Below are 25,313 nucleotides of genomic sequence, written 5' to 3'. Positions count from 1 at the left end.
ACATCTTCATGTTTATCCTGTTGCTGGTCATTGTAGTTATTGTCACTTTCTTTCACAATATTTTTTTAATCTGTGTAGTGGCCTATTTAAGTGATTTACTTTCCAGCTGTGATTTTTTTTTTTCCCCCTACAGATTATTCTTTCTTTTCTATTTAGAGAAGACCTTTCAATATTTCTGTTAGGATAGGTTTAGTATTGCTGTATTTTTTCTAAGTTTTTGCTTGTCTGAGAAATTCTTTATCTCCCCTATTTTAAATGACAATATTGCTGGTAGAGTTTGCTAAGTTATAGGTTTCCCTTTCAAGACATCAAATGTCACTTTCTTCTGGCGTGAAACCTTTTTGTAGAGAAATCAGTTGATAGGCTTAAGTGGGTTCCCTTTGTAACTCTGTTTTTACTTTTGCTGCCTAGAAACCTTTCTCTAACTTTGCTATTTTAATTATAATATGTCTTATTGTGGGGTTTGTTTAGGTTCTTCTTTTTTGAGGGGGAGCTTCTGTGCTTCCTTTACCTGGATATCTGTTTCCTTAGATTTGGGAGATTTTCAGCCATAGTTTCTTCCAGTGTTTTCAATCCCCTTTTCTCTTCTCCTGAGATCCTGTTATGCATAGATTGGCATACTTTATATTATCCCATAGATCTCATATATTGCTTTCATTTTTTTTTCATTTGTCTTTTTGTTTGCTGCTCTTATTGGGTGATTTTCATTATTCCACCTTCCAGATCATTTATCCATTTTCTGTATCATTCAGTTTGCTATTTATTGCCTTTAACTTGGCTTTAATCTCAGCAAATGAGTTTTCTAGTTTTTCTTGATTCCTCTTTATAGTTACTTGTTACAGAGATCTGCATTTCTGTTGATAACCTTTCTTAATCTTCAGTAGTTTTATTACCTCCTTTTTGAACTCAGGGTCTAGTAGACTGGAGAAGTTTGTTTCTTTTTTTTTTTTTTTTCTCTTACAGGGGAATTGTCTTGATCTTTTAAATGGGTATGGTCCCTCTTCATTTTATTTACGTTTTTCTGACTCTCTTAATTTAGGAGAAATAGCTATCTACTGTGGTCTTAGAGAACTGATTTTATGTAGGAGCATCCCTGGGTAGCCTGCATGAATCTTAACATTTGATGCGAGGGCTCTTTTTAGTACAGGTGCTTGTCAAGTCTTTTCTCAGTATGTGCTGGCCATTATCCCCTTGATGGGGGTGTGACTGGTATTGTGACCAGAGCTTCCAGTGGATATTGAGCAGGGCCTCCTCTTTGCTCTGTGGTTTTCAGAGCCCTGTTGGGAACAGAGCTGCTCCCTAGTTGTTGGAGTATGTGTGTTAGTCATTCAGTCATGCCCGACTCTTTGCGACCCCATGGACTGCAATCCACCAGGTTCCTCTGTCCATGAGATTTTCCAGGCAAGGATACTGGAGTGGGTTGCCATTTCCTTCTCCAGGAGATCTTCCCCACCCAGGGATCGAACCCAGGTCTCCTGCACTGCAGGCAAATTCTTTACTGACTGAGCTACAAGGGAAGCCCCCAAATCCATTTCAAAGCTGTGGTATGAAAAGGGCAGGACTGGAGTGCTCCCACTGCGGGAGAAAGCACTGCGTAATTCCTCCACAGAAGCTGTCCACTGGGAGTGCACTCTGTGGTGTTGCCCGTCCGTCATCTTGTGGGCTCAAAAAGTGCATTGTTGGAATTGCTTTTGACTCCTCAACCATGGGAATTCAGGAAATTGGCCTGGGTTACCCTCAAGCACTGTGCTCACAAAACCACTAGCACAGATCTACAGGCTCAGGTCCCCTGCAGTTAGGTGCCTAAGCTGTCACGGTCACACACCTGGACCCGCCAGGAGAGCTACAGACGCCAGTCCCACCTATATATATGCATGCCCCCAAAGCTTGCAACTGTTCATGCCAGACCTGCCCCAGCCACAGGAGCACCAGTAATCTGCTTGTATGTCCAACAGGTGCTGAGCTTGCAAAACCACCAGCATGGCGTAAATCTGTAGATTGATCAGCTGCTGAGACAGCTCAGATTTCAGCCCCACCTCCAAATGTGGGCATCACTCCAGCTCTTGCATCCTCCCAGAGCTCATAAAGGAAGAGCCACACTACTGTGAGCACACAGAGATTAAAGATGCTCTGGTGGGGCCCTGCCCTTCCCTTCTCTCGAGGGTTACTGTATTAACAATGGGGCTTCTACAGCAGATTCAGGGTCAATCCTGTGTACACCTCCAAAGCACACTCCACCTCCTTCAGGCTGTTTCTGCACACCCAACCTCTGTCCTCTCCCCAGGTCTATCCCCTGGACCCCACGTTTCAGCACCCAACCCGCGATGTCCACTAGCACACGTGTGTCCTTGGCTGGGGATTGCAGCGAGGTGGACAGACCGTTAGTGCCAATCTCTCTCTGTTCTGCCAGTTACTGCACACTCCTCTGAGTCTCTGAAGCTCTCTTTCCGTCCTGGTTGACATTTCAGCCAGTGAAAGGGGTTCCCAGGGTGAAGGAACCTTTCCTCTTTCACAGGTTCTTTCTGAGGGCATAGATCCTGTCCCAGCTCCTTTTTCTCTTCCTACCCAGTTTCTTGGTGATCTTTCTTGCAACTTTAGTTGAATGAGGTCTTTCAGCTTTCAGAAGGTATTCTGTGAGAATTACTCCACATGTAGATGCATTTTTGATGTATTTATGGGAGGAGATGAACTCCACATCTTTCTTTTCCACCATCTTGATCTCTGATACAATTTTTGCCTTCATTTTTTTTCTTCTAAATTAATTTATGTTTTTCATAAGCTAATCATCCTAGTTTATTTAATTCCTAACTATGTGCAACTCTATAATCAGTAAAAAGGTTTTTGTTTTGTTTCCTCTACATAAAGGCCTACAGCAGTGAATTCTTTGATTTCAAGATATGGATTTCAGGAGCAGCTTCTTTACTGTGAGTTTGATTTAAATTGCATTTCACTTAATTAGCTTTTGAATAGACTAAATATAAAACTTAACTAATTATAATATTTTTACCTCTTTTAATCTTAAAACTTATTAAAATATTTCTAGTTGCTAAGTTTCTCTATACCATTTTTCATGTATGTGTCTTATCTGTTATATCCACCATTTAGTATTAGGTACCTCAAGAGGAATGGAATTTTTAAAGAAATTGTGTATGTGTATAAAATACTCTGTTGTGTGTATACATATATAGAGAGATTTAAAATTTTAGGATTAAGAATAATTTTCACTTTGTTTCTTATCAATTTTTACTAAATTTTTTTATGAAAGTAAGGGTGTGGGGGCTTCCCTGGTACCTCAGATGGTAAAGAATCTGCCTGCAATACAGGAGACCTGGGTTTGATCCTTGGATCAGGAAGATCCTCTGGAGTAGGAAATAGCAACCCACTCCACTATTCTTGCCTGGAAAATGCCATGGACAGAGGAGCTGGTGGGCTATCATCCATGGGGTGTTTGGCTAAAAGAATTTTACAAAATGCTTATAGCATTAAAAGTATACTCTTAGCATTTAAAAAATACAGTGATTCTCTAAAATAATGTTGGTCCATTGCCTATTTTGTGTGTGAAACTTTTTTTTCAAACTTTAAACTTTATTTTGTATTGGTGTATAGCTGATTAACAATGTGGTAGTTTATATGTATATACATGGCTGAGTTCTTTCGCTATTCATTTGTGAAACTCTTAAGAGGTTTTGAAGAGGTTTTTTTTTTTTTTTCCCCTAAGCTTGGCTGGAATAATTTTTTAAAGCAGTGGCTTAATTTTTCAACTCAGGTATCTATGCAAATATAAGAATTAAAATAAATAATAGAAAAGAAATTCAAATTCAGAACCAAAAGTTTAATTTTTATTCACTATGTTTTTCAGAATGTGGAGATAAATTTTTTAAGACAAACTTAAAATTAAAAATGTGATATATTTTGGAATCTGCTTAATTGGGTTTGGTGGAATTTCATTATAATGTAAACTTCTTTAAGTAATAACTGATAACTTGATAATTTTGGTCTGAATTTAGCTTGGATTTGTGTTGTACAGTCACACAAAATTTTAAATTATATGTTTGAAATCTAGACCTTTCTGATGTATTCTGATTTACTCAGCAGTGGAATTCTGAAATTCATTTTTAAACTAATTTTTATTTCTGTTAAAGGCTAAGTTTCCTGAATCATTTTGTCCCAGACATCTTTTGAATGCTCTTGCTGGTACACTTAGAAGTAACTCCTTCCTATCTGCTTTATCCTTTTTTTAGGGGCTTGATATTTAAAACAACAAAGTATGTAGTTAAATGTTACAGTTTAAATAAAAAGCATAAATTTGGTGTCAATGGCAGCACCAGTAGGTGACAGAGTCGAAGTTTACGCTCTCTGGGTCCATACCCATCCTCTTAGCCATGTATTATACTTCTGTTATAGGTAGGGTTTAAATGTGTTGCATCAGCTTAAACAGTGGAAGTATAATAATTTATACAGATTTTTCATGGCTTCATTTTACACTGTTGATTCTAATAGGATCCAGGTGTCTTGATTTTCTAAATATGAGAATATTGAACTTGGTTATACCAGTGATTGTGTATTATCTATTCTGAAAGTGTATAGTCATCTACTTTTAATCATGAGATAGATAATGGAATGTTTTTCCAAAATAACTCAGACTAAACAGTTCAACATTAATATTAATTAGTTTGAATTACAGTTCAGCATCTTTATCTAGTTGGCACATTTTCCTGAATTTATGACATGAGTATTCTCATAAGTAGCAGGAAAGTTTTGTCTAAAATATAATGTCTTTATTTAGTATGTAACTTGAATTTTAAATTGCTTTTTTTAAGGATAATAAATAAATGGTGAAATTGTAAAGTGTTTTTGAGATTTTTATCTGCTCTGTTTCTATTTGTTTGTTTTTCTTTTAAGCTGTTCTTGAAGAACTTGTTAATAATGGACGCTTACGAGGCACTGTGGTTGGTGGGAGACAGGATAAGGCAGTGTTTATCCCTGACATTTACTCCAGAACACAGAGTACTTGGGTGGATTCTTTTCTCAGGCAGAATGGCTATCTGGGTAATTTTTTTTTTCTTTAAACAAAAAATCATTTCTAATGTTAAACACATTCTTAGAAGACTGTATTAATCCTGGGAGTGAGTATACACATGTACTTTACTGTTGACCAGCAGACTAGAGTGGTTCTCTTTGAATATGAAAGTAGTCACATTGAAGGTTTTTGTGTCATGCAACTGAGTTTAGTTCCATAGTCACTGAACAATTGTAATGTAGAAAGGCCAAAGCTGGTATTGATTGTTACCAGCCTTCCAGTAATGTGATACTATATATCAAATACTTCCAGTTCTTTTTAATTCATAAAAAGTAATTGTTTTATAACTTAATGAAGTTGCCTGGCTTACATAATCTTAGAAATAGTTTATTGGCTGTCAGTTTTATCATTTTTATTAGTTACCCAGTATTTCAGAAACATTGAAGTTATACTAAATTCTGTTTCTGAGGTTCCATCATTTGAAAGAAATACATTGATTGAATTTAATCATTAAAACAAGTAGTGCCTCTGTGTGTGAATTAGTCACTCAGTCATGTCTGACTCTTTGCTACCCCATGCACTATAAACAACCAGGCTTCTCCTGGTCCATGGAATTCTCCAGGCAAGAATACTGGAGTGGGTTGCCATTCCCTTCTCCAGGGGAATCTTCCCGACCCAGATATCAAATCCAGGTCTCCTGCATTGCAGGCAGATTCTTTACTGCCTGAGCCACTAGAGAAACGCAAGAGATAAGTTACCTAAAAATAAGTAAACCTATAAGTCATTAGCGTTCAGTTTAAATGTGTGCTAGAATGAGTAGTGTTTTGACTTACATTTTCTTGACTTTCTATAATGTGCCTTTGCAGCCAAGAACTTGAATTAAAATTTTGTTGTAATTCATGTTCTTAAATATTATTATTTGAGGACAAAGAGAGGTTGGTAGCTATCTCCAGTAATGTTAATGGTTACAAATTTAAGTCTTAAATATTTTACTTTTTATATACTAGTTCTTTTACTAGTATAAATTAGACTAGAGACTTGCTATCATCAGTTGTCTGATAAAACATTTGAAAAATAAATTCCATTCCTTTAGCTAACTGTGATAAGCAAAATTTCATTTTTTGTTTCTCTAATCATTATATTCCTTTATCCTCAGTTCTAATTTTATTGCCCTTTTTTCTTTTGTCCTCATGCTTCCCTTCGACTCCTCAGTTGGAGAGTAAAAGACAAAGCAGGATTAATGAAGTAATTGAACCAATTTATCTACAAATATGTTCAGTAATAAAAATTTGGGAGTGTAACATAGGGCCCCAGTGGCTCAGCAGTAAAGAATCTGCCTGCAGTGCAGGAGATGCAGCAGGAGCCAAGGGTTTGATCCCTGGGTTGGGAAGAAGCCCTGGAGAAGGAAATGGCAACCCTCTCCAGTATTCTTGCTTGAAAAATTCCATGGACAGAGAAGCCTGATGGGCACACTACAGTCCATGGGGTCTCAAAGAGTCAGACACAACTGAGCACGCGTGAAAACACGGCACAAGGTAACATAACCAGGAAGGAGGCTGTGATATGTTTTATTCTTGAAAAATTCTATTAAAATACAGTGCATTCCCAAAGAATAGATTTTGATAGAACTTAACATTTTCTAAGAATTCTAAGAGTGATTAACAATTTTATTCCAATCTTGTAATGCATTTCTAGAATTTGATGCTTTGTCCAGACTTGGAATCCCAGATGCTGTGAGCTACATAAAGAAAAGATATAAGACTACACAACTCTTGTTTTTGAAAGCAGCTTGTGTTGGCCAAGGACTTGTGGATCAGGTGGAAGCATCAGTAGAGGAAGCCATCAGCTCTGGAACATGGGTTGATATTGCAGTATGTTTTATCTTTTTCTTCTTAATTTTCCTTTAAACCAAGAACAGCTGGTATTTCACTAGTATATGACCATTTTAAGAATTAGGATACAGCTCTCAAGAGGAATACTTTCATGGTTGAGGAAGGGAGAGGGATATTAATGAAAATGATAATTTCAGGTAGTAGAAAGAGCTAAGAAGAAATGTATTTTGGAGGCAAGGGTATCAAGAATTGAAGTTAGGTTGTGAGTTTATGAGAGGAACGAGGCGTGACTTGTAGGTTTAGGGCCTGATCAACGAAATGGAAAGTGGGTCCATGGTTAAGATGGGGGGAAAATGGGGAAGAAAAGATGGGAGCTGGGTTCTGGACACACCTGGAGGCACAAACCAAGTTGTTTTGAACAGGACATGTTTTTAGGTATGAGTTGAGGTAGGTTAGGGAAGCAGTAGGATATGTGATTTCAGAGTTCAGGGTGGTGATAAAATTAGAAATATAATTTGTGAGGTTGTTCAGCATATCAGTTCAGTTCAGTCGCTCAGTCGTGTCCGACTCTTTGCAACCCCATGAATTGCAGCACGCCAGGCCTCCCTGTCCATCACCAACTCCCGGAGTTCACTCAGACCCAAGTCCATCAAGTCAGTGATGCCATCCAGCCATCTCATCCTCTGTTGTCCCCTTCTCCTCCTGCCCCCAATCCCTCCCAGCATCAGAGTCTTTTCCAATGAGTCAACTCTTCGCATGAGGTGGCCAAAGTACTGGAGTTTCAGCTTCAGCATCATTCCTTCCAAGGAAATCCCAGGGCTGATCTCCTTCAGAATGGACTGGTTGGATCTCCTTGCAGGCCAAGGGACTCTCAAGAGTCTTCCCCAACACCAGAGTCAAAAGCATCAATTCTTTGGCGCTCAGCCTTCTTCACAGTGCAACTCTCACATCCATACATGACCACTGGAAAAACCATAACCTTGACTAGACGGACTTTTGTTGGCAAAGTAATGTCTCTGCTTTTCAATATGCTATCTAGGTTGGTCATAACTTTCCTTCCAAGGAGTACGTATCTTTTAATTTCATGGCTGCAGTCACCATCTGCAGTGATTTTGGAGCCCGCCAAAATAAAGTCTGACACTGTTTCCACTGTTTCCCCATCTATTTCCCATGAAGTGATGGGACCAGATGCCATGGTCTTCGTTTTCTGAATGTTGAGCTTTAAGCCAACTTTTTCACTCTCCTCTATAGATGGTTCCAAAACCATTGAACTTAGTGAGATCACTTAGGGAGGGCATATATATAACAAATGGTTGATCTGTATTATATTGCATTCATACTTTGTTTTCATTTTGTTTGTAATTCTAGCCTCTGCTACCCAGTTCCTTATCAGTTGAAGACGCTGCAATATTGCTTCAACATGTAATGAGAGCACTCAGCAAACAGGCTTCAGCTGTAGTCTTTAGCGATACTATTGTAGTCAGTGAAAAATTTATAAATGATTGTACAGATCTGTTCAGTGAACTGATGCACCAGAAAGCTGAAAAGGTATGCCAGATTTCCTTTCACCTACTGATTTAACAGTATTTTCACATTACAGTCATCTGATGACTTTTGAAAATAAGGTAAGCAGTATACCCAAAACTGAACACTGTTTCATACATTATTTTCCTTCAGTGCATCATTCCTTTTTATTTCCTCTCCTGGATTTATTTTTCTCCTCCTTCATTCCCATCAGAATATAGAAATTAGAACATAGGAAGCTGATTTTATAAATCAAAATCTTATCAGTGAAATTATATACTTATCACCTGAAAGTATTTGTCCAACATTAAAATCCGTAACAATGATACCAGTGGATTATATGCATAATATAGAGTGTATCTATTTATCAATGCACATTATATTTACTCTGTCTAGCAGAGCCTCATAATTTTACCTATTTAGTAGTTACCAGCCAGATAACTTACTGAGGAAAGTGTTACTATCCAAATTGATTAGTTCCTCAGAGCAGCTACTGTGGAAGTGTTTAGAAGCAGAGGTCATACCATGTCTGCTTTAATGACTGTTGAATTCGTGTTTCTGGTTAACAGCACCCTCATAATAAAGCCTGCTCACAAATAGGTAGAAAAAGCCCATTTATATCTCAGACTGTTAATTCATGAGGGCCTATTAAGTATATAATTTGTGTTTATCTATATTCCTTTTAAGCTCCTTAATAATCTTAAAAATGACATAACTTTTCTCTCTTTGGCCTGCAAACCAGCAGAGAGGAGTATAAAGTACACTGGACTGATATCTGTAAACCTGAGTTCTAATTTCAGCTTGTTTACCCTAGGTGTTTGACTAATAGACCTCTAGTTCCCCCATCTTCAAAGAAAAGGATGATGCCTATTCTTACAAGGATAAATGTGAATTAAGAAATGATGTAAATAAAATGTCTGATACATGTTAGCCACCAGTTAGTAAATGACTACATTATTATTTTCATTGTCACCTTTTACTAAACTGCAGTTTAACACTATCTTTTTTCTTGTTTTCCTCCCTCCAACCACAAAAATAAATTCAGGGGAAAAAAAATTCCTTTGTTTGAACTATCATCTCAAATAAAATGACACTCAAACAAAATGATATAACATTTCATTGAAAAACTGAAAAGGAAATATTTTCAACAAGAAAATGTTTTTCACTACAGATTTAGAACCATTTTCTGAACTTTGAAATAGTTCATTGTTTCTAACATAAATTTATAAAAAAAGCAGAGATCAAGAATGAGTCCAGAGTGGGGAAAAGTTTACATGACTAAGTATGCAACTCATATGTGATCATTATTGTGGGAATGGAGATTCCATTATCTTTCTAGTCATCTCGGATATCCAGGTGGTACTGGACCATGGGAATCTTGAAAAGAGAGGGAGAAAGGGTCACCTGTTAGGCAGTGGCAAAATTAGCCAATAACATTTAAAGAGGATTACATCCAGTACTGTGTGGCCAGTTAGTTGTTATGTGATCAGGCATAGGATTTCTCATTACCTGGTGATAAATACAAAAAGTCAAGGACAACAAGGAAGGAGATTGATTTGGGGCAAGGACTAACAATCTGAGTGGCAGCTGAGACAAAGCTCTATAATTCTTAGCAGTGAAACCAAACAAAAAACAATTAGGATATGAGTATATAAACAAGTTTTATTTTATGCATTTCGTAATATTTTGTATTTTTGCCTACAAAAAATAAGTATGTTTTATTTCAGGAAATGAAAAACAATCCTGTTCATTTAATCACTGAAGAAGATCTGAAACAAATCTCCATTTTAGAAAGCATTAATACAAGTAAAAAGGATAAAAAAGATGAACGAAGGAGGAAAGCAACAGGTAACAAATTATTAATAACATGGAAGATTCAAGATGAGTTTTTTATTCATTGCAGTGAACTTTGTATTTATCAGACCTTTAGGAAGGCCTTTTATTTAATTCATCTGCTGATATTAACCACATCTTTTGCTAATGAATTAACTTGATAATAAAAATGAAAATATTGATGGTTACTCTTTTATTTTGTGAGAATTAAGGTAATTTCATGTCTTCCTATTCCCATTGCTCTTTAATGTTCCAGCCCTAGTAGCTTTCTTTTTTCTTTCTTGATTCTCAGACTTTGCAAGTTTACGTTCACTTCTACCTGGAATGGTCTCATGAATTCAAGTAACTGTTTCCTTCTTATCATCAAGAGCTCCCCTTGAAATGTCAGTTCCTTACAGAGGCCTCCCCAACCACTACCGAGAATAGTAGACAACATTGTCAGTCTCCATATATTATTCTCGTAGTTTTTTACATCACTTTTATCACTGTGATGTCTTTTATCATTTTGGAATCTTCTCCATCTCATTTATTGTTGTTTCCCTAATACTTAGAGCACTCCTTGGCATATTTTAAGTGCTCCATAAGTATTTATTGAGTGAATTAATTTCCTGAGGGCCTGTTTTTATGTATTCTTTTAATTTAGAATCACTGGAAATTATCCTAGGTATCACTGGTATACTAGTAACTTGCATTGGGAAATTAACATGTATTTTCCATACTTTTTGTAGTATGAAAAATTTTATTAGTGCTATATCAAGGTTAAAGAAATTAGATATTCAATGTATTTCATCAATAAATACAGCTATACTGAACATGCATTATAAAAACTTTATTTGCTGTGGAAGTTCACTACTTCAAGATTATTTTTCTCTTCAAAAATCTTTTTATACAGAATCAATAATGGTATTTTGAAATTTCTCTATTCTAGGAAAACTATATGGTAAATTACTGTAATCATAATTTTCATAGCAATGCATATTTTGTTAATTGAAGATTTAAAACCACTTAATCAGTTGGTTGTACTTATATCAGTATAGTCTGTTTTGTAGCCTTAAAACTTCAGGGTCATCTGGTGTTTTGCTCTGATACTGCTGTTATAATAGTTTAATTACAGTTCGTGGAATAATGTCAAACATATTTACCATAAGAAACTTATTACCAAATGTAAAAAACACATTCACTTTAAACTTTTATTTTGAAAGTTGTGTTTTTCTATCATAAAAGCAATAGAACTTATAGAATATGATGAAATCTAGGTGGCTCAGCTGATAAAGAATCTGCTTGCAGTGTGGGAGACATGGGTTCAATCCCTGGGTTGGGAAGATCCCCTGGAGAAGGAAACGGCTACCCACTCCAGTATTCTGGCCTGGAGAATTCCATGGACTGTATAGTCCATGGGGCTGCAAAGAATCAGACACGACTATGTGACTTTCAGTTCACTTTGACTTTAAGGGAATTCTACTTAGAGTTTAGAAAAAAATCTTTGTTTATATATATATCATTCTATTTTAAAAATGAATCTTTTATGAAGAAATATGTTTTCAATATTTTTCAATGTTATAATCCCATTATTATTTTGTTGAATAGATATTTTAAATATATAATAGAGAAATACCTCTAATTTATTTATAGTGTCTTAGTCTGTTTCTTGGTTTGTATTTTTTTAGTCTTTATTTAGCCAGTAGGTGATTGTTATTTTTCCACTTAACCAATTTATGGTCAGAATTTATTGAGCACCTGTTATCTGTCCAGCATTGCCTTAACCCCGAGGATGAGAACATTAGTGAGAGAGGCTCCCTACTGTCAAGAAGTTCATTCTTTTTTAGGATGGTGGGAGAGTCAGCATGTCTCCTGCAAACCTGAGGAATAATCTTTCAATCAAGAAGACAAAACCAAATTTGTGAGGTACTGGAATAGGGGCTGTTAGTGAAGCTGTGGTAACAGAGATAAGCAACTTCGGGTACTTTTGAGGAAGATAGAAGGAAGGTAAAGGGATAGGTTTGGCCAGGAAAAAGTCAAAGCTTCAGAAAATAGATGTTATTAGAGAGAGACTGCATTTAGAGTAGATAGGCTATCTAAGTGAGTTGCTTTAATTCAAATATTTCATCTTATTAATTTTTATTGTTTGAATTTTAAAAATATTCTAATAAACCGCAACATTAAAAAGTGGCTAAAAGTTAAGTTTATTTGGCAATATAGTGTCATTATTTCTAAAAACAGTATTAGGTAATACTAACTAATGTCATTTTCCCACCAGAGGGCAGTGGAAGTGTGAGAGGAGGAGGTGGCGGCAATGCCAGAGAGTACAAAATTAAGAAAACCAAGAAGAAGGGAAGAAAAGATGATGATAGTGACGATGAGTCGTCTCACACAGGTGTGTAGCTCATTTCACTTCTCCTTTGTATGTGTGTGATTTTTTTTTTAACTTAACTTTCTTAAGATGCATACAGTGAGGTGTCTGTGATTATGCAGGAAGTCCTTGCTTTGCAGAGTTTCAGTGGGCACAATTTCACGATTAAATAGCACCAGTACCCCAACAGTGCAGTTCGTATTTCAGTTACCAGGGTAGTGTACTGACTGAGTAATTGCATAAGGTACCGACTTGGCTGCTGGCTCCTTAGTCCACAGGTCACGTGAACAGCAGATGTGCATCATGATCTCTGACAGTCACGTCGCTTATTTCCAAGTTTGTCAGGGACTGATCACTGTGCGTCTCTTAACTTGCTTTACCCGCTGAAAACACAGCATGTAGTTGTGTTACTTCCTTGTCCCCCAGTGATAAATCCATGTGGCATTTTACAAAAATGGATAATCAAAAGAGGAAATTGGCCAACAAAGATGAATGTGTGGCAAAGGAAAGTGATAACACTGGAAATATGAATCAAGAATAAGTGGAGCTGTAGAAGAAACACCTGACTGTGGGAATGTTGAAGTTGCTTCTGTTCAAGAAACTTTAGCTGTGCAGAGGAGCTTGGTAAAGGCACACTTGATGCAGATAAGCGAAATGATTATGACAAAAAGGATAAAGATGTCTTCAGGGTGCGAAGGAAATCGCAACCCACTCCAGTGTTCTTGCCTGGAGAATCCCAGGGATGGGGGAGCCTGGTGGGCTGCCGTCTCTGGGGTCGCACAGTCGGACACGACTGAAGCGACGTAGCAGCAGCAGCAGCAGCAGCGGCAGGGCGTGAAATTGACAAAAAAGCTTCACCTTAAGGGAATTCTCATAAGTGTTTCAGTGTTGAGAGGGCAAAGAATAAAATGTTGGAAGCTGATGAGAGTTATAAAGGGAATATGACAGCTTGCTCAGGCCTAGAAAAGATGCTTGCTCTGTATTTTAAGTTACAGGATGAGAAGAAGGTAAGCAGTGTTCAAATTATTATTGATAAGCTTTTTACAAAGAAAACATTTTCATTCTCAGTGTTTTTGATGCACTAAATTACAGTGTACTAAATTAGAATTATTAGTCTTATTTTCCATTTCCATATACATTCATAACCAGCAATAAAAACTTTGAATGTTTTCACAAACATTTTTAAAAGGTTACAGAACAATCATAAATTTTCCCATTGTTTATTAGAAACATTTTGCAGTTACAGCTTGCATAGATTTTTATGGTCTCCCAGCTTCCATGCAAAGCAAATTAGAACATTTTATGAAAAGTGACTCTCTGCAAATTTAAGTTAAAAATAATTTTATCCATGTTTAATTTTTATGGTAACACCTAATTGGTTGGTTGCTTCTATCTAAGCAGGGGAACTAGGTATATGCATCTTTCTTTATCTAGGCTTTAGTTAGTATTTGGTATGGTTAAGTTAGCAAGGCACACCTTACTTTGCTTTTCTAAATGTATGATTTTTTTATGTTTGTTTTAAAAATTAATGAAACTATGATACCTCCCCTTCTCCTTTTCTCCAGCACAAAGAGAAACTTGAAATGATGATTTGAGATTTTTTTTTGTACCTCTTCCACAGAATTTATTATTTATTGGCTTGGGAAATATAAATATCAAGTGACAAGGCTTCAGATGTTAATACACCACTACTTATAATAGAACAATTGCTTAAGATCCATCTAAAGTATTCTAAAATAAGTCAAAATAGGTACTGTTCTCAACATACATAAAGCAATATTAATTAACAGAAAATTATCTTAGAAACTGTGAACTCAACCCTTTTTTTCATTAGCATTAAAACTATTCTGTGTGAGTTCCTCAGAGGTTAAACAAGGAGTTAATGAAGGGGCATTTAAGAAAATACTTCTCTAAAATCTGTAGTCTTAAGTAATTGAGGCATTGTGATACTCCTTTTCTGTATAGTTTAGTAGGAGAGGAGCTATAAAAGAATTTTTTTTAAAAAAGGCAGTTTCAGTGCTTTTGAAAAATTGTTTTGTTGTAATCTCAGAAATGGGGGATGCAGTTTGATTCTCAGCTAAAATACATGCTCAACTCTGTGTAAAAGATTACTGGAAGGAAACAATACAGTTTAATAACTAGTCAAATACCTACAGGAAGCAGACAGAAGTCACATAACTATTTGATGTCAGAGAGCAGGAATGAATAGCAGAACTCAGGGGAAAAAAAAGGATAGTACTTTCCTATCTATTCTAAAGCTACAAGAAGTAGCTGTACTTAGATCTTGATGCATACTGAAAATTGATTTTTGAGCTATTCTGTTATCTCTAAGGTTTTATTTTAGAGGCAGTAACCTAATTTAGCTGGCAATAATCACTTTTTTATACTTTAACAATTAATTATGGAAATACTGTTAGCTTTCTTTGCAACCCATACTTTTCCAAGTAAGTGAGTAGGCATGACATTTCCTCAGTTAACAATTATTTCCATTACATACAAATTTTCCTTGGCATAGAATTATTTTTGTGAGAGCAAAAATAATTATGGCTGTAAAATTGTAGGTTTTTTCATCCATGCCTGTTCAAAAAGACAGTTTTTAGCTTCATTCTACTAGAACTGTGGTACACTTGATTATAAGGATGATTTGATTTTTAGTAAATATTTATAAAGAAGGACAGTCTGCTCCATATCCATTGTTCAACAAAAATTTATTCTAAGATTTTAACAGTCCACTTGATTGTTTTGATTTCCAGATATTTGCATCATCCAAATTAGATTAGGGGAAGAATCATCATTACTATTTTTGACTGACATGTAGAAAACAAAATTTTATTACTTGAAATGCCACTATATTTTCTATTTTAACAGTGTTTTCATTGCTTATTTCTATTTGACATGGGCAATTTTGGTGACAAAAGTTAACATTAGAGACTTTATGATCAGCAATGAATAAATTACTATCTTATTAAATACATTATTTGCTTGTAGGTTGCTTATTTTTGTTGTTTTTTCCTGTGGCTCATTTTTATTACAGGAAAGAAGAAACCAGAGATTACTTTTATGTTCCAGGATGAGATTGAGGATTTTTTAAGAAAACACTTACAAGATGCCCCTGAGGAGTTTATTTCTGAGCTTGCAGAATATTTAATAAAGCAAGTATATGTTTTTTGTTTTATGGTAGAAATTTAGTGAGTTATTAAAATTTTCACAACCTCATTGAAAACATATGATATTGGTGTTTTCAAAACTTCAAATTTAACAGTCACTGAATTCCAGATTTTGTTTGCTTATAGAAGTAGTTCAACAAATATTTAAATGTGCTGGGCAAGACAGTGCCAAAAATACAGGGCAGGAATGTGTAGGCAGTCTCTTCTCCTTCTCTCTTCCAGTCCTAGTTGGAAGAAAAACAACATTGCATGAAAAGTAACATCTACAATGAAAAGATTATTCTCTGTCAAACAGAAGATAAACAGTGCACTTTTAGAGAGAAAATAAAGTAACAAACTGCCCTCAGAGAGAATAAATTTAGACAGCACTACCTTGTAAATGAGCCAGGCTAAATTTATTTTTATACAGAAATAAATTGTATATAACGACTATCCCTAACTACCATGAAGTTTTCCCACAAGTTAGTCTGTGTGTATAAGCTTCTCTAAATGCAATCCAGGAGCCCAGTGTATCTAACTTTTTGAATTTAGAAATAGAGCTTTTGTAGTCAAATTTTAAAAATTTTAAATGAATGCTCTTGTGCATAAATACGTTACATTGTTACATTTTTCATATATGAAAAGTTGAAATAGTTACTATTAACTGTTTGCCACTACATTTTAAAAGTCTATTCTGTGTTTAGCATAAGGATTTTTTAAAATATGGATCTTTTTATAGTACTTTAGAAATTGAGAGTTTAAGTTATAACTTATTATTCCTAAGGATGGGAAACATTTATAATCTGCTGTATTTATAGTCTGCTCTGAACTGAATTTGAACTGAAGCTTTTGTTAAAACCATTTTTCTTGTTGTCTTTAGTGCAGTAAATTTGATGATAACTTCAAATTAATTATTCTCAATTTTAATTTCTGGAATTAGAGGAAAAATTCTTGTGACCCATTCTCCAAATCTTATTTTTTTTAAAATAGAGATCTTTTTAAAGCCTTATTTCCATAGAAGCAAAATTTCCTTCTACATAAACCCAGTGCATTTTAATGAACTAAATATATTTATCTTATTCATAGACCTTTAAATAAAACTTACCTCGAGGTGGTACATTCAGTTTACATGTCTTCAACTTCTTCGGCCTCTGGAACTGGTAGAAAGCGCACGATCAAGGACTTGCAAGAAGAGGTTTCAAACCTTTACAATAATATTCGATTATTTGAAAAAGGGATGAAGTTCTTTACAGGTATTGTACTTAATAGTGTTTTTTCATTGATTCTCAGTTGTTCTCGGACATTCGTTTTAATAAAGCATCTTTATTTTCCAGATGATACCCAGGCTGCTCTTACCAAACACTTGCTGAAAACAGTGTGTACTGATATCACTAATCTCATTTTCAACTTCTTAGCTTCGGACTTAATGATGGCAGTAGATGATCCTGCAGCCATTACCAGTGAAGTAAGTTAGTGTTTTTCTTGCCACTCTTGATGTGTTTTGCTTTGAAGTCCAGGCACATTTTATTTTCTCACATCCTAAAAGGAAAATGAAATTCAGGAAGGAGTTTTTAGAAATCTGTCAGATTTTTAGTTCAGGTTTAGTACACTGTATATACAGTTGCTCCCAGGACTGGTAATATGACCAGTCTATTAACAGTAATAATAAAAGGAAATACTAGTCATTGTAAAGGAAATACTAGTCATTGTGTCTGAAAATGCCTGTAATAAATATGATAACATGCATGCTTGGCCTTCTACTTCCTGTTAGCGTATAGAAAGTAACAGGAGAACATCACCTCTTTTAAAAAAGATAAATTCGCTATTGGGCTTCCCAGGTGGCACAGTAGTAAAAAGTCCATCCACCTGCTAGTGCAGGATACACAGGTTCAATCCCATGGACAGAGAAGCATGGTGGTCTACATGTAGTCCAGTTCAATTCAGTTCAGTTGCATCCAACTCTTTGTGAACCCATGAATCACAGCACACCAGGCCTCCCTGTCCATCACCAACTCCCAGAGTTTACTCAAACTCATGTCCATCAAGTTAGTGATGCCATCCAACCATCTGATCCTCTGTCGTCCCCTTCTCCTCCTGCCCCCAATCCCTCCCAGCATCAGGGTCTTTTCCAGTGAGTCAACTGTTTGCATGAGGTGGCCAAAATATTGGAGTTTCAGCTTCAGCATCAGTCCTTCCAATGAACACCCAGGACTGATCTCCTTTAGAATGGAGTGGTTGGATCTCCTTGCAGTCCAAGGGACTCTCAAGAGTCTTCTCCAAGACCACAGTTCAAAAGCATCAATTCTTCAGAGCTCAGCTTTCTTCACAGTCCAACTCTCACATCCATACATGACTACTGGAAAAACCATAGCCTTGACTAGACAGACCTTTGTCAGCAAGGTAATGTCTCTGCTTTTCAATATGCTGTCTAGGTTGGTCATAACTTTCCTTCCAAGGAGTAAGCGTCTAATTTCATGGCTGCAATCACCATCTACAGTGATTTTGGAGCCCCAAAAAATAAAGTCTGCCACTGTTTCCCCATCTATTTCCCATGAAGTGATGGGACCAGATACCATGATCTTCGTTTTCTGAATGTTGAGCTTTACGCCAACTTTTTCACTCTCCTCTTTCACTTTCATCAAGAGGCTTTTTAGTTCCTCTTCACTTTCTGCCATAAGGGTGGTGTTATCTGCGTATCTTTGGTTATTGATATTTCTCCCGGCAATCTTGATTCCAGCTTGTGCTTCATCCAGCCCAGCGTTTCTCATGATGTACTTTGCGTATAAGTTAAATAAGCAGGGTGACAATATACAGCCTTGACGTACTCCTTTTCCTATTTGGAACCAGTCTGTTGTTCCATGTCCAGTTCTAACTGTTGCTTCCTGACCTGCATATAGGTTTCTCAAGAGGCCGGTCAGGTGGTCTGGTATTCCCATCTCTTTCAGAATTTTCCACAGTTTTTGTGATCCACAGAGTCAAGGCTTTGGCATATTCAATAAAGCAGAAATAGATGTTTTTCTCTTGCTTTTTCGATGACCCAGTGGATGTCGGCAATTTGATCTCTGGTCCCTCTGCATTTTCTAAAACCAGCTTGAACGTCTGGAAGTTCACGGTTCACGTATTGCTAAAGCCTGGCTTGGAGAATTTGGGGTATTACTTTACTAGCGTGTGAGATGAGTGCAATTATGTGGCAGTTTGAGCATTCTTTGGCATTGCCTTTCTTTGGGACTGGAATGAAAACTGACCTTTTGCAGTCCTGTGGCCACTGCTGAGTTTTCCAAATTTGCTGGCATGTTGAATGCAGCGCTTTCACAGCATCATCTTTCAGGATCTGAAGTAGCTCAACTGGAATTCCATCACCTCCACTAGCTATGTTCGTAGTGATGCTAAGACACACTTAACTTCACATTCCAGGATGTCTGGCTGTAGGTGAGTGATCACACCATCGTGATTATCTGAGTCATGAAGATCTTTTTTGTACGGTTCTTCTGTGTATGCTTGCCACCTCTTCTTAATATCTTCTGCTTCTGTTAGGTCCATACCATTTCTGTCCTTTATCGAGCCCATCTTTGCATGAAATGTTCCCTTAGTATCTCTAATATTCTTGAAGAGAACTCTAGTCTTTCCCATTCTGTTGTTTTCCTCTATTTCTTTGCATTGATTGCTGAGGAAGGCTTTCTTATCTCTCCTTGTAATCCTTTGGAACTCTGCATTCAGATGTTTATATCTTTCCTTTTCTCCTTTGCTTTTCGCTTCTCTTCTTTTCACAGGTATTTGTAAGGCCTCCTCAGACAGCCATTTTGCTTTTTTGCATTTGTTTTTCTTGGGAATGGTCTTGATCCTTTTCTCCTGTTCAATGTCACGAACCTCATTTCATAGTTCATCAGGCACTCTATCAGATCTAGTCCCTTAAATCTATTTCTCACTTCTACTGTATAATCGTAAGTGATTTGATTTAGGTCGTACCTGAATGGTCTATTGGTTTTTTCTACTTTCTTCAATTTAAGTCTGAATTTGGCCCATGTGGTCCAGGGGGCCACAAAGAGTTGGACTTGACTAAGCATGCACACACAAATAAGCTCTGTAGTGTACAAAATCTTCTTTTAAGCTCATCAGATGACCCAGATTGGATTTAATTTCACCAGATAACCTTTCAGAGAATGAAGGTGACTATCCAAAGAGGTAGTATAGATAGGGAGAAGAGGTGTCTGTCACAGAGACTGGAAGTAAAGCAGCTGAAATATTAACAAATCCTCAGAGATCTAGGCTAGCATAACAGTTTAGAATCCCATGAGACAGCCAGAACAAGGTGGGGAGAGGGTGAGAGTAATGGAGTTTAGTTATTTTGAAATCAGGTTTTATTTTCTCCTAATTATTGCTGTGTCAGACCCCTCTTTCCTGTTGAGTTGCACATCCCTTATCTGACCAGATTCTATAACTTTGCAGTTATTTTCATTTCATGACACTGTATCATTTATTTAGACTGACTCCAGTTCATTTTCTTAAGTTCTAATCTCAAATTCAAAGCTCCTCTCTTCCCTTTTTGCAGTGTAAGGTGGAGCTATGGCTCCCATTTGCCTAGAGGAAGAAAAGTATGGTCTGCCCCATCCTCCTCTCCTTCCACACTCTGAGGTGAAGTGAAGTCACTCAGTCACGTCCGACTCTTTGTGACCCTATGGACTGTAGCCTACCGGGATTCTCCATGCGAGAGTACTGGATTGGGTTGCCATTTCCTTCTCCAGGGGATCTTCCCAACCCAGAGATCGAACCCGGGTCTTCTGCATTCCAGGCAGACGCTTTAACCTCTGAGCCACCCTAGATCCACTTAAAGTTGGAGATTAGGAAGAATGAAAGAGACAAAAGTGCCTTTATGAGACTGACTGCATATCACTGGCATTGATCCAGTTCAAACTAAATCAGCCTAATGCTTGCGGCCTCTCCTGATGTGACATTAGTCACATAAGTGAGATAGGCAGTTTGGGGGAAATGTTATTATCATGCAGCTTCTCCTCATATCAAGGACTCTCCCTAAACCTCCAAACAGAGGTCCATTTATCTCTTCCTCCTACCCGAGAAAGGCACTGTGTCCCTTCCATTCTTCAGCTCGAACAGTGAGTGCCAGCTATGTGGACTGTTTCCTGTACCTGCCTGCATGCCAACCTCCACTGTGGAAAACACATGGGTTCTGTCCCATGCCTTTCAAGGGCCACAGGAAGATTGGTATAACATGGAGGGCAGGAGTCAGTAGGTTGTCCAGTCTTCCGAGACACTAATTCTAGAGCCTGCTGCCCACACCGTTCCAGTAAGACCTCCTCTAGAACTTTTGCACTAGGAGGAGCCATAAGACTGTCCACAAATGCCACCAAACTTTATTGCACTCCGCCCCAGATGTGCTTTGTAAAGTTCCACACACCAGACAGTATAGCATCTGTCTATCCATGGCTCAAGTCCCCTCACTTATAGATACGCTTGATCTTTATGAGTGGGGCTCCCTCATCTGGCCTTAGGGAAGAATACTCTTCCCACCACAATGGAAAAGATAAGGAGCAGCCTCTTACCCCAGATTCTCTTTTTCTTGCAAGATGAACGGTGGGTATGTGCTCATTCACTCACAAGCTCTCTGATCCTCCTCTTTTACTGCAGGAGCAAATGGGATGAATGCGGGCTGCATCTAGCCTCTTTGGCTGGCTGTTGACTAGCGTTCTGATGTTAAAATATTTTAGTGTATTTTATCCCGAGTTTGCAGTCTGAAATTTAAGAACAAGAATAATACACATTTTTTGTTTTGCTTTGTTTGAACATATATTCAGTTGAGTCACTCAGTCGTGTCTGACTTTGTGACCCCATGGACTGCAGCACACCAGGCCTCCCTGTCCATCACCAACTCCCGGAGTTTACTCAAACTCATGTCCATCAAGTCAGTGATGCCATCCAACCATCTCATCCTCTGTCATCCACTTCTCCTCCTGCCCTCAGTCTTTCCCAGCATCAGGGTCTTTTCAAATGAGTCAACTCTACACATCAGGTGGCCAAAGTACTGGAGTTTCATCTTCAACATCAGTCCTTCCAATGAACATTCAGGACTGATTTCCTTTAGAATGGACTGGTCTTCTCCAAGACCACAGTTCAAAAGCATCAATTCTTCAGAGCTCAGCTTTCTTCACACTCCAACACTCACATCCATACATGACCACTGGAAAAACCATAGCCTTGACTAGACGGACCTTTGTTGGCAAAGTAATGTCTCTGCTTTTTAATATGCTGTCTAGGTTGGTCATAACTTTTCTTCCAAGGAGTAAGCGTCTTTTTATTTCATGGCTGTAGTCACCATCTGCAGTGACTTTGGAGCCCCACAAAATAAAGTCTGCCACTGTTTCCCCATCTATTTGCCATGAAGTGATGGGACCAGATGCCATGATCTTTGTTTTCTGAATGTTGAGCCTTAAGCCAACTTTTGCACTCTCCTCTTTCACTTTCATCAAGAGGCTTTTTAGTTCTTTGCTTTCTGCCATAAGGGTGGTGTCTTCTGCGTATATGAGGTTATTGATATTTCTCCCAGCAATCTTGATTCCAGCTTGTGCTTCATCCAGCCCAGCGTTTCTCATGATGTACTCTGTAGCTTTGACATGTAGTGCATATACAATCTCAAAGGATTGTTTTTTCCCTATAGGTAAGAAAAAAAATTCTAAGTAAATTATCAGAAGAAACAAAAGTGGCTCTCACAAAACTCCACAACTCTCTGAATGAAAAGGTAAATAAAGCTTTACTGTATTTAGATATGAGCTAGAATTTGTGATCTTTGAATAGATTTTTATCAAAATAACTGAAAACTAAATTTAAAACTATTAATTTACAGTCAGGACATCCCTTTTGAGGGTGAAGAGAGAGACGAAGCTGGGGACACTTTACTGTCTAGTCCTAAATCACAGTTTCAAACCTAATGACAAAATGACCTTTTTAAAAATTGTATTTGGGGTATAAAATTATAAAACAGTATTAAATGACTGCTTTTCTTTCGGCAACTGTTTATAAAAGTAAATAATGGTTTAAACACCTTTCCAGAGCATAGAAGACTTTCTTGCTTGTCTGGATTCTGCAGCAGAAGCTTGTGATATTATGTTGAAGAAGGGAGACAAAAAAAGAGAAAGGTAACACTGAATTAATGTCTGAAATTGGAATCTGTCTGAATCCTGCAAAGAGAACTGTTGTATCTAAATGGCTGTAGACCTTCAAACATAGTCAGTCTTCATATCCTTAAGTGTCCCTCTCTAACCCAATGGAATAAGGTATCAGAGTTCTTAATCCCATAGCTGATCAAGCCTAGGAATTAATAATTCTTATTAGCCTTAAGACCTTCTTTATAGGAAGCCTTATTTAAACCAGTGCACTTCTGTTTGATACCCAACAATTCAAAATAAAAAGCATACTTTGAGAATCTCTGATGTATAGTTTTTCTATCTATATAGTTTTTCTATCATTTTTTAGCATATTAGTTTATCAGTGCTGTTCTGAACTGTGTCTGTTGCATAAACGATCCCTTAAATTGTTTATGAAACCTAAAAATGAATACAGAAGGGAAGAACTGAAATTGGTGAGAACTTGTTAGAATATGATAACATGCTTGTGTTACTTTCTTTTTGTTTAGGCAGGTACTGTTTCAGCATCGACAAGCACTGGTTGAACAGCTAAAAGTCACAGAAGACCCTGCTCTTATTCTGCATCTCACGTCGGTTCTGTTGTTTCAATTCTTAACCCATAGCATGCTTCATGCACCTGGAAGATGTGTCCCCCAGATCATTGCTTTTCTGAATAGTAAAATTCCAGAGGTATTATATTTTCAGTGTACTTGAAACTTTTAAAACTTGTAGATTCTGAATATTTTGAGTGTATTAACATCATGTTTCTGCTTCCTAGAGTGGGAACAGTGAAGGAGGAGATTGATTTTTAAAACTCAGTCTAGTTCAGGAATGTTTCAGGATCCTTTAAGATCTCTAGTAAAGAATATTCTGAATTTAGAAATTAAGCTTTTGGAAGTGATATAGTAATGCTCAGTCTTCCATTTCAGTTTATGCAGGTTTAACCTGTCCTTCAAGGATCGGCTCAAAAAGTCCTACCGAACACACATTGTTCTGAGGGACTTCTCAGCTAGAAGTAAACTGGCTTCTTTGAATTCTCATGTCACTTTATCTTTGGTGATAGAACCCAGCTCAGTCAACTTACATTAAAATTATCTGTATTCATGTTTTATCTCCCCCAAACTAACCTCCTTGAGAGCAAGAAACCTCCTTGAGAGCAAGGACCTTGCTAGATTCAGCCTTCTACTTCTATGACCAGTAATTTGTAACGATGAAGACCTGCAGTGTATAATGGTTGAATAAATCTTACTTTGTCCCACAGAAAATTAAATCATGTTCGTTAACTTTCCTCTCCTTTTTCTTTTCACAGGATCAACATACTCTTTTAGTAAAGTATCAAGGTTTGGTTGTAAAGCATTTAGTCAGTCAAAATAAGAAGGCTGGGCAGGGAGAAGATCCCTTGAGTGATGAATTAGACAAAGAACAAGAGGATATCATCAATACAACTCGTAAAGAACTTCAGGAGCTTTCCTCGTCCATTAAAGACCTTGTTCTCAAATCGAGGAAGTCATCAGTGACAGAAGAGTGATGATTTTAATTTACTTAATATTGTCATACAGTAAATATTTTTCCCCCAAAGTTAAAGGTGAGTGGTTACCAAAAAAAAAAAACCTCATTTCACAGTCCAGAATCCCCTCAATAGCACCTCCTACACCCACAGTTCAGTTAAAACAGTAGCATTGTATTCATTGTAAGTTTTAAAAAAATGTAAGTTTTTGTAAATTGGACTCTCCATGGAAGGTTTCTTTTTCACATTATTCTAAAAATTACACATTTCAAGTTTATTTTCTTGATATAAGCTGAATGAAAAATAAATTTTCTGATATCTTTTATCTCTAGGAAAGGACTCATTTGTTGTGTTACTAGATTTCAGGTGACATGTGTAAATATAATTTACATAGAAACTCAAAATGTGGTCAATGTTTTCTAAAGAAAGGAAAAACCTTTGGTATCAAAATGAAAATAGTGTATTTTTCTTTAAAATTAATAGAGAATGCTTCAAACCTAAAATACAGAAGTTTGCCAGCTATTGTTTTTGTTTTATTACTAAGCTCTTGCTCTTATTCCTGGCAGATAGAGGGTCTCTCATTTCCCCCACAAGAGTGAACTTCTCTGTGTCTGGGGGCTTCAGGGATGTGTTTACAGATATAGAATACCTGAGAGCCCCATGCATTTCTGTGCTCTATTCTAAAATAAGATGCTAACAAGAGTGAGAGGAAAAGTATAATTTACTACTTACAGGTGTTAAATCACATTTACTAAAAATGTAGTACAAATAGTTTTCTGTAACCCAGTTTGCATTTCTGAATTTCATTTTTCATATCAGTAGACACTGTCACCTAATACTTTGTTGTAGGGGATCTATAATGCATTTAAATCATTGGAACTTTTTTTCAAAAATAGAAACTTATTAAGAAATAGGTATTCTTAATTTGTAAAGATTAGCAATTAAAAGACAAATAGTTCCTTGGA

The 25,313-nt window shown here is 36.9% G+C and overlaps 1 protein-coding gene across 1 annotated transcript in view; it reads left to right on the top strand.

Annotated features, from left to right (window-relative positions):
* UFL1 (UFM1 specific ligase 1) overlaps nt 1-24,870 on the top strand; it is a 70,770-nt gene extending 45,900 nt beyond the window's left edge. The window contains exons 7-19 of the mRNA XM_040239151.1: nt 2,866-2,924; nt 4,903-5,049; nt 6,716-6,891; nt 8,221-8,400; nt 10,104-10,224; nt 12,467-12,583; nt 15,594-15,711; nt 16,792-16,958; nt 17,040-17,170; nt 22,376-22,456; nt 22,768-22,853; nt 23,351-23,531; nt 24,151-24,870. Coding sequence (XP_040095085.1) covers nt 2,866-2,924; nt 4,903-5,049; nt 6,716-6,891; nt 8,221-8,400; nt 10,104-10,224; nt 12,467-12,583; nt 15,594-15,711; nt 16,792-16,958; nt 17,040-17,170; nt 22,376-22,456; nt 22,768-22,853; nt 23,351-23,531; nt 24,151-24,369 — 1,783 coding nt within the window. The 3' untranslated portion in view covers nt 24,370-24,870. The remainder of the gene's footprint in view (nt 1-2,865; nt 2,925-4,902; nt 5,050-6,715; nt 6,892-8,220; nt 8,401-10,103; nt 10,225-12,466; nt 12,584-15,593; nt 15,712-16,791; nt 16,959-17,039; nt 17,171-22,375; nt 22,457-22,767; nt 22,854-23,350; nt 23,532-24,150) is intronic.
* Nucleotides 24,871-25,313: the final 443 nt, after the last annotated feature.

The sequence above is a fragment of the Oryx dammah genome, unplaced genomic scaffold (genome assembly GCF_014754425.2).
Source record: "Oryx dammah isolate SB20612 unplaced genomic scaffold, SCBI_Odam_1.1 HiC_scaffold_4, whole genome shotgun sequence".
Lineage (NCBI taxonomy): Eukaryota > Metazoa > Chordata > Mammalia > Artiodactyla > Bovidae > Oryx > Oryx dammah.
Note: the sequence above shows the minus strand (reverse complement) of the source record. Positions and strands in the feature narration are given on the sequence as shown.